We start from the raw sequence: 9771 nt of genomic DNA, 5'->3' as shown, positions 1-9771 counted from the left end.
AGTGAGGTTGGCCCAGGATCGGACATTGTTTCGTTCTGCTGTGCATGGGGTCGCTATGAGTCGGTTCCGACTCGATGGCACCTGACAACAACAACAACACCCCTATAGACCTCACTACAATCAGTCACTAGCTAGAATTCACAAACCCCTACATACAAGCACCTGCGTAAATAAGCAGAAAACAATGAACTTAAGTGAAAGATAGTTTTGACTTGATAATCTACACTTCCTGCAGCAATTAGCCAGCTTGGGCTTTATGCCACATAGCTTCCAAGCAATTTAATGAATACTTTAGAAAAATAAATAAGTAGATGTTAGTAATACTTTTATTATGAAAATAATAGTACATTATGTAGGATAGAAAGTTGATAATTAGTCAGAATAATGAGGTAGTGCAAGCATTAATGATTACTAGAAACTTATGTTACTAAGAAAATATAATCAGCAGTCTGATAAGTAGAAATGATTTGTGTAAGGTTTGACTTAATCTTTTAATGGAAACAAGAAGAAACAGTTTATCACATACTGGGAAAGGAGATGAAAGTCAGTTTGAACATCACAGAAATATTTTTGTCAAAGTTGTCTAATGACCAGGTGCAAAATGTTGTGATTAACTGTGTAATCATTCAAGAAAAGATCAAAGTGTCAATTCATTATGTACTGTGTAGTTTTAAGTATAAAAATAAAGACTTGCTGAGCTGGGCCTGCAGAAGGGAGAACAACAAGCTGGACAGCACAAACAGCACAGCAGGCTGAGAACACCTTTGCTTCATTCACCGCTGACTCTGCGTCTCCTCTCGTGTCCCACGACCCCCCGTGGAGAGCTGGTCTCACCGCACTAACTCCATCAAAAAGGATGAAATTATGGCCCAAAGATACCAACAAAGGAGAAGCAACTTAGGACCTCAAATCTGGAGGGAGAATATATTCACTAACCTGCTTGACTTCAAAGGATACTGTCTGTGTCTCTTCTTCGTCTTCTTCATCCTTGTCCATTTGCTCATAAAATTCAAACAGGTCAGTAGGGATATCAGATTTACTCTGTGGATCTGTCACTCGGGATGTGGAGGGCCCACCACTCCCTTCAGAAGTTTTAGAAATCTGTAAGAGAAAGGCAGGGTCTGAACTTTTATGTAACTTCAGAAGAAAGAAAACTGTAGGGTCACTAGGTAGTAAATATAGGACTAGAAGCACCTGAGAGAGCTGAAATCCTAAGAGGTATCCTCCCTCACCACCACCACCTACACCACCCCCGCAAATCCAAGGGCAACTTAAGTTCTCATACTGCAGATTTGCTTGTAAACGTCTCTGTGATGAGCTCGGAAGCGCCCCCGTCAGAGTTCCTCAGGCGGCATTCCCGAATCACTGGATCCTGCAGAAGATGCTGGATGACATCAGGGTGGGAGCTCTCAACAAAGTACCTATGAGCAGGAGAGGAACGGTATGCTTATCCAAGTAGATGGCCTAGAAATAATGGCAGCATAATGTCTCTCCCCTCCTCTCTCTCCCTCAAAACCTTTTGTCAATCTGAGCTATAAACTGCTAAGACCACACCACATGAGTGTTGTGGGGAAAGTCCCAGCTTTGAATCAGATAAGTAGGAGTCTGAGCTACAGTGCCTGCTAAGGGGAACACAGTGGCCAGTGAACCAATTTCCAGTTTGGGTTATATAACTTCTCTTGCTTCTCTGAGTTAAGTTTCAAGGGAGTGTAAGTGTGGTTACAGAGGAGATAGTCCATTTTATTAATGTCAGTTCTGGATTCCCAGAGCCCCTTTTTCCAACTCATGTGCAATGGGAAAAAGTACCCTGGGATGGGCCTATCCAGGAAGCTCTTACCTGTTGTGCTTCAGGACTAGCTTGACTTTTCCATAGCTGACAGTACATAACTACAAGAGTAACAACAGTAAACGTGGAAAATTAGCAATAAGCAGCTCATATTTCAGGAAAGTCTCAGAAAACGCTCATTACTGATCACATTTTGCTACCTATCAACCAAGTAAAGAGTACATTTGACTTTAGGAAGACCTAATGTGTGACCATAAAGGAGTCAGGTTTGACTAAGTTTTCCCATTAGACTCTGCTTTTTGAAAACAAAGTCATCCTCTTGCCTGGTTATTACTGATACCCATCCATTGATTTATTATAGAGCACTGCTTAAAAACATCTCTTTTCCACAGCCCAGTCCTAAAATAGAAGTCCACCTCACCCCAGTATTACACAGAGCTGGCACAGAAGATATGCTCAGTAATTGCTTGCTGCATAAATATGCAAGAAACTCCTGGTGGCCTCATCAATGCTCCTATGTCCCTACTAGAATATAAGCCTCTTGATGGAGGCTTCAGTTCCCAAGAATCTTTAAGTTAGAATGAAGCAGAGGTTGTGTGGTGGCCATAAAAATATGCCACCCACCTCGCCTGCTGCTGCCTGCTCCAGCTGCTCTCCATATGGATTCACCTCTGCATTATGGCAACACTTTGATTCTCAAAGGCAGTTCCCACCAAAGCATGAGCACAGCACGGACACTAGTGCAGGCTTGCTCCATTGTGGTGCATGCCCCTTTCTCTAAGTATACTCTAGAAACCTCTGAATATCACAAGAGAAGAGGACTCCTCAAAGGCCCGACCAGCTTCTCCAGGATTGGAAACATGATGGTAACTGTGACACCTGTCTTCCTCCAATCCAGGTTTGGTGGTCTAAATCCCTTTAGATCAGCCAAAGAGAACAAAAGCCACCATCCATCTCTTCTAGATGGCAACCATCTATTTCTCAGAACTAACCAAATCACATTTAACTGCTATTCACACGAAACCTTTTCCAGTTAAACCTGTGACATTCTTTTCAACTTTGCCTAATGGAAACTGTCAGCTATTGGTCACATGCAGGCATTTAGCCTTAAAGTTTACCGACCCCCTTGGGGTGCATTCACAAGCAACGCTAGCTAGAATGGGGCTGAATGGGTACCTCTGATATGCTGTCAATGGCTGGAGCAGCTCGAAGGAAGTGTGGCCTTAGTAAGAAGTTAAGGGTGCATCCAGAGGGATACACCAGAGTAGTCACTTACGCTCCCCACAGTTAAGAGATCTGAGTAACACATTTTTATGGACAATGTCTCCATTACTACTCTACTCCCAAAAGGGCAAAAGGACTAGTCTCAGTCCCCACTTGCCTTAATAAACTGAATAATTCCATCAGGCACACCCGTCTTGCTGAGCTTTCTCAGGTACTCAGTGATGTCACTGGTTTGTAGCCCAACACTGACAGCAGCATACAGTGAGTAAGCCGTTAGTTTGTACTCATGCACATGGGTTGGCCGGCACACTGGTTCTGCAACAGCCACCAAGAAATCTTGAGCATATTTGTAAACTGGAGAGAAAGCTTCTAAGAAGATGTGGCCATCAGGAGCCTGAGAAACAAGAAGCAGACAGAACAGATGAGAAATCTATTAAACTACAAAAACTATTAAATTCCTCCTATATCATCATCAAGAAAGGACATGCTCTCATCAAGAGTAAACTACAACACCAAGGATATTTTACAAGCACTCCTTCAGCCAACTGCTACTTCAATCATGTACAGATGGATATAAGAGCACCATTTCTCCCAACTTTTCACAGAGGAAGTACAATTTAATGGACATACAAATGTTCAAGTGACCTGGCTAGATTTCTCTCAAGTTAGATAAAACCTGGCAAGTGAATATATGCCTTTTATTATTATTATTATTATTATTATTATTGGAGTTCTGGTGTGGCACTGTAGAGTAAGCACTGGACTTCTAACTCCAAGATCTGTGATTCAAACCCACCAGCCACTCCTTGGGGTCTCTATGAATTGAAACTGACTGAATGGCACTAACATCACCATCAACGCTAACCTTTTTAAATGGGAAAATAAATTGTTATCTGCCATCTATTCAGAAAATATACAAGTATTTTCAAGCATAGGGTAAAGCTGTGGTGGAAGGTGAAATACAAGGTATTAGAGACAGAGTAAGTCTCATCTAGGCCAAGTTGTATGTGCTGATGCACGCGACTCATAGTGACCCTGTATAGGGTTTCCAAGGCTGTCAATCTTTACTTTCTTCCACAGAGTGCTGGCGGATTTGAACTCTTGACCTTTCAGTTAGCAGTCCAAAGTGTGACTCACTATGCTAGCAGAGTTCAGCCCTAGCTAGAAGCCTTGTGTAAACAACTTTTCATTCCTTTCAGGCTGTTCATACTGAGTAGGAAAACTCTCTCCCAGCTGGTTCTGAATGGCAGTATTCGTATTTCTATTTCAGCTCTGAGAGGGACTAAGAATTAACTGTTGCTCCACAAGCTCTTGGGACCCGCCTCAGTGGGCACACTCACCACCCAGAGGGGCCTGGAGATGTAGTCGTCCTTTAGTGGCATCTGTAGCCTGTAGTCCTTGGCTCCATATTCGTCTACTTTGGTGCCTGACTCATCCACCTGCTTCCCAGCCGCTGAGGGAACCGCCTCCTGAGACTCGTTCCCAGGGGCGTCATCTTCCTCTATGTCCTCATCTTCGAAGTGCCGCTTCTTAGACTTCTTCTTGTCTATAAATACAGACACAAGAGTGAGCCCACTAAAGGTTAAGGTGTCCTCTACACTGCCCAGAGGAATTTGGGGAAAACCTGGCAGGAACCGCATTTCACCCGGGGGCCCTCTTTCTCAAGCAACCACCACTGAGTCCAGGGCACAGAGCTGCCACAAGTCAAGGTTTCTCCCCTTGCCCTGCGCGGGCTCTCTAAGCTTGGACCAGGAGCAGGAGCAGGGGGTTTGCGAGTGGCCTGGGGACCTGCAGGCTCGGACGGGACTAATGGCCCGCGGCTAGAGACAGTCACGGGGATGGCGAATTGAAAGAGGCCAGAGCTAGCGCGCCCACGTCTCACCGCGGTCGGTCCGTTCTCTTTTGCCCATATTGGCGACAGCGGGATACGACCGGGGGTTATCGAGCGCCTCTGGAACCCTGCGACGAGGAGACTTACAGATACTTCCGTCCCCCCGCTTCCGGCAGACGCACAGGAAGTCCCGCCTCTGGCTGCGCAGCGCTTTTTGAGTTAGGCGGCTTACATTAATGTCGAACTTCAAGCCGTTCCGTGAGCGGAAGTTGAGGTTTTCTGCTTCAGCAAAGATTTACCTATCCAGGGTCGCTATAAATTGAATGGAGTCAGTGGCACACCACCACCACCAGTATGGAGTTCTGGTGTGCACTGTAGAATAAGCACTGGACTGCTAACCTTAAAAGTTGGCTGTTCCAACCCACCAGCTGCTCTTTGGAAATCCTATACAGGGTCACTGTGAGTACCGGACTTGACACCAAAACAAAGTATGGCCCTGCTTTGGGCTGTTTTTTCTTTATTCAATCCTCTATTCATTCCCTAGCATAGGAGATGGCTTTAAAAGCTCATGGAAAAATGGAATTAAAAGATAATGGATAGTGTTACACGAGGACTCCAGATAGATCTATCAGGGAAACCAGTAATACTAATGAGATAACACGCACTGTAGAATAATCAACCTTTGAAATAAAAAGGGCAACATTTAACCAAAGACAAACATCTGAAGGGTTAGAAAACAAGGAATGGAGACAATAAACACATGAATGATGTGAACATTAAACGGATTGCAATCAATGAGATAAACTGCATGATTTGTTGAATGTAAAACTAGTAATCTACTCTGCAAACCACTCAATTCACAAATCAAAACAAAACAAAAAAGATAATGGAATTTTTTCCAGAATTTTTTGAGCATTTATAATGTGTCCTGATGTAGCTCTATGGGTTAATGCTCTGGACTGCAAGGTCAACTTAAACTGCAAGATCAGCGGTTCAAGCTCACCAGCTGCTCTTTGGAACCTCTATATGGGGATGCTATAGGTCAGAACCGACTGGACATCACTTAACAACAACAAATTATGTGTCTACCAGGCGCTGTTTTAGCTGCTAGGACTAAGTGAACACAGTAAAGACCTTGTTTCCCTGGAACTTAAATTTTAAGAGAAAGGTGTGGGCAATGAGCAAATAAATATGGAGTTAAGTGTTGCAAGAAAAAATAAAACTGGGACTAAGAGCGATATGCAGTGACATTCTAAATAGAGTGGGTAGGGAAAACTCTAAATTGGCATTCAGGTGTAGAGTGGCCCTGACGCTCCAACGAAGTGTGCCTTGTCTTTGCTGACCAAAAAATGATCAAGTTAGACCAAGTTTCACGTAACCCGCTGAAGATTTATTGAGAAGAAAAGATCTAGCCAGAGAAGACCAGGAGGGCTCTTAGGCAATGCTAACCCACCCATACATCCCCACATTCCCTAGACCCCATCTCTTCTAAGACTTCATTGGGGTTTAAAAGGTTTCAGGTGGGAAAAGGCATCAAGTGGCCCATTTAGGAAGAACCATGGTAGTTGTATGTGGTATTGTATAATAAGCACTGGACCGCAAGGTCTGTTTGAACTGCAGGGTCGGTGGTTCAAACTCACCAGCCCCTCCACAGAAACCCTATACAGGGTGCCTTGAGTCAGAACTGGCTGGAGGGCACTTAACAAAACAAACATTTTAATTGTGTGCCTGAACAGCGTTTCTTTAAAGTGGATCCCAAAGCAAAGGCTTCTTATTCTGGGAAGTCTAGCATGCATGTTTTTTTGGAACTCTGGTTCAAATCCCTCCAGGGGCTCATTTTCTCCTCTGCCCCAACAGAAGGTCATCCTTTAAAGTTATACCTAGGGTACTGGGTAAACTAGCCTTCTTTAATGAAATGTCCCATCCTTCAAGGTAATAAAATATGGACTTTTTTATGAGTGGTCTTCCTTAATGGCATGTCCCATCTTGTAAGTGAATAAAATATGGAATCTTAATGGGTGGTCTTTCTTAACAGCATGTCCTAGGATGTGTCTACTCAGCTATGTGCCCTGAACATGCCCTACACATCTTTACAATTGCTCTAGTAAGGATTGGCACAGGTCTCAACATTCTTAAAGATTTCAGTGCTCGTGTTTAATCCTAATTTCTAGACCCCCTTTCCTCCCTACTTCAGCACTGAACAAAGATCTGAAAAAAAAAAAAGTTTGAAATTTAGAAAGAAAATAAGAGAGGGTAAGGACACAACACTGTATATGTAAAGCAGTGATTCTCAAAGTGAAGTCTCCTGGCAGCAGCACCACTGTCTTAGTTGTCTAGTGTTGCTATAATAGAAATAGCACAAGTGGATGGCTTTAACAATACGAAATTTACTCTATCACAGTTTCGTTGTTGTTAAGTGCTGTTGAGTCGATTCCAACTCATAGCAACCCTGTATAGGGTTTCCAAGGAGTGGCTGGTGAGCTTGAGCTACTGACATTGTAGTTCAAGCCAACTTTGCAGTCCAGCGCATTAACCCACAGCACTACATCAGGGCTCATATCACAGTTTAGGAAGCTACAAATCCCAATTCAGAGTGCCAGCTCTGGAAAAAAGTCCTTGTCTCCTTTTAGCATTCTTTGGAGATCTCCATGTGTCTTGGCGTCAATCTTTCCCTGAATCTAGGAGCTTCACAGTGCAGGGACCCCATGTCCAAAGGACACACTCCACTCCTGGCTCTTCTTTCTTGATGGCCGTAGGTCCTTCTTTGTCTGCTCACTGTTCTCTCCTTTTATAGCTCCAAGAAATTGGCTCAAAATAGAATTTAAGGCCCACCACCTGGAGGTGGCAAGATGGTTGACATGATTGTCACAGCAATGAGAAGGGCAGGTAGCAGCTACTGGTGTTGCTGCCCTTGTCTCACATCCCAGTCGTCACAACGAGGTTCCCCAGAGGTGTCCAGCATTAACCAAAAGGCGCTGGTGCTCCTGGCCAAGGCCACAGAGCTTTTTATTCAGTATCTAGCCACGTACACCTAAAGACATGGCATCAGAAAAGAAAAGAAAGCGCTAGCTTACAGTGATATAGCAAATACTGCTAGGAGTCCGATACCTTCCAGTGTCTGGCAGATATACAACCAAAGAAGGTTTCAGCTAGTAAAACCTAAAAATTCTTAAAGAGAAAAGGGAAGATGATGAAGAGGACGAGAACAATAACAGTGATAAATATAACAATGAAACTGGATCCAAAGCCAAGACAAGAAATTCTGGGCGGGCTCAGGCTGGTAAAACAATCTGGACTAGCAGCATTACTTCAGAGTGAGCACAACTCTGACTTCAATCTCTTGACTTTTCAGAGCTTCTAAAGAGGTGATATGTCCTCTGGCCAAGGCAGATCATGTACTACAGCTCCCATATAAGTAGCCAATAGGAAGTCATCCCAAGAGCAGCCCCATTTTCTGCCCACACTGTGGTGGAAGTTTTGAGAAAATGAGTTGCCTGCACTGCCTGGTGGGTTGGCTATAGCTCTGAACTGCAGAGGAAAAGACCATGCTGCTCATTGTCTTAAATACAGATGGACTTCACTGAAGAGCTTCTAAATTTCACCTGTATAAATTCATATTTCTAAGTTTGGTCTTGATCAGTTTTAGCTTAATATATAGTTTAAGGGTAGTATGCTACATTTGAATGTCTGTACTTCAATAAAATGTTTTATTCTTTGTCCAGAAAAAAAAAGAAATAAATGAAAAAGATAGAATGTAATCCTTAATACTCATTAACATCATAAAAATGAGGATTGCAGCACTTTGGGTAATTACATTAGATTATGACTGATCACATCAGATCATATGATGGGGTTGATTGTATCATATTAACTACAAGGAGATCAAACTACTAAACCCACCACTTTCTAAACTGTGTCTGTTTGTCAAACTGTGGTGGCTAATGTGTTGCTGTGATGATGGAAGCTTATGAACAGCAGTGGAACATTGTCAGATATAGTGACAGAAGATGAGGCCCTCAGGTTGGAAGGCACTCAGAATACAACTGGGGAAGACAATGCCTCCTCAAAGTAGAGTTGACTGTGATGATGCAAATGGAGTAAGACTTTCAGGACCCTCACTTGCTGATGGGGCACAACTCAAAATGAGGAGAAACAGTGTCAAACATCCTTTAACAATCAGAATATGGAAATGAATGAAGTAAGAATCTAGGAAAATTGGAAATAGTCAAAAATGAAATGAACACATAAAGATGGATATCCTAGGCATTAGTGAACTGATATGGGCTGGTATTGGCCATTTGAATCTAACCATCATATGATTTATTATATTGGGAAAGACAGCATTCAAGAAAAATGTTACTAAATCCATCATCAAAAAGAGCATTTCAAGATATATCTTGAAGTACAATGCTGTCTGTGATAGGATAATATTCATACGCCTTCAAAGAAGAAGAGTTAATATCATTATTATTTTAGCCATCAATTTAGTAATCACACACTAAAGTCAGTGATAATGAAATTGAAGAATTCTATCAACTTCTTCAACCTGAAACTGATCGTTCAAGGTGTATTAATAATTACTGGTAATTGGAATGTGAAGGTTAGAAACAAAGAGGAAGTGTCAGTAGTTGGAAAATATGACCTTAGTGATAGAAATTATGCTGGAGATCACATGATAGAAATGTGCAAGACCAATGATTTATTCACTGCAAACACCTTTTTAAAAACACATGGGGTGCTGCCTAGGACCTGGCTTTCTCCTCACTAGTACCGGGAGAAGGCTGGCGGCACAAGTCTACCCACTTCACTGAGCCGCTGGGGCCACAGGGAACGTCACCGCTGCTCGTGCCCGCCCGCCTGCCCGAGTGCAAAATTAAAGAATTACTATGACAATGAAGACACAGAATGTGTCATTTTTACCTAGAGAAAA

The 9771-nt window shown here is 42.9% G+C and overlaps 1 protein-coding gene across 1 annotated transcript in view; it reads right to left on the bottom strand.

Moving 5' to 3' along the window:
- Nucleotides 1–4920, bottom strand: part of ERCC3 (excision repair cross-complementing rodent repair deficiency, complementation group 3) — an 88338-nt gene extending 83418 nt beyond the window's left edge. The window contains exons 1-6 of the mRNA XM_006876566.1: nucleotides 4893–4920; nucleotides 4351–4556; nucleotides 3168–3404; nucleotides 1838–1887; nucleotides 1286–1421; nucleotides 937–1101 (exon numbers count right to left, since the gene is read on the bottom strand). Coding sequence (XP_006876628.1) covers nucleotides 937–1101; nucleotides 1286–1421; nucleotides 1838–1887; nucleotides 3168–3404; nucleotides 4351–4556; nucleotides 4893–4920 — 822 coding nt within the window. The remainder of the gene's footprint in view (nucleotides 1–936; nucleotides 1102–1285; nucleotides 1422–1837; nucleotides 1888–3167; nucleotides 3405–4350; nucleotides 4557–4892) is intronic.
- Nucleotides 4921–9771: the final 4851 nt, after the last annotated feature.

This window comes from Chrysochloris asiatica, unplaced genomic scaffold (assembly GCF_000296735.1).
Source record: "Chrysochloris asiatica unplaced genomic scaffold, ChrAsi1.0 scaffold00392, whole genome shotgun sequence".
NCBI lineage: Eukaryota > Metazoa > Chordata > Mammalia > Afrosoricida > Chrysochloridae > Chrysochloris > Chrysochloris asiatica.
Note: the sequence above shows the minus strand (reverse complement) of the source record. Positions and strands in the feature narration are given on the sequence as shown.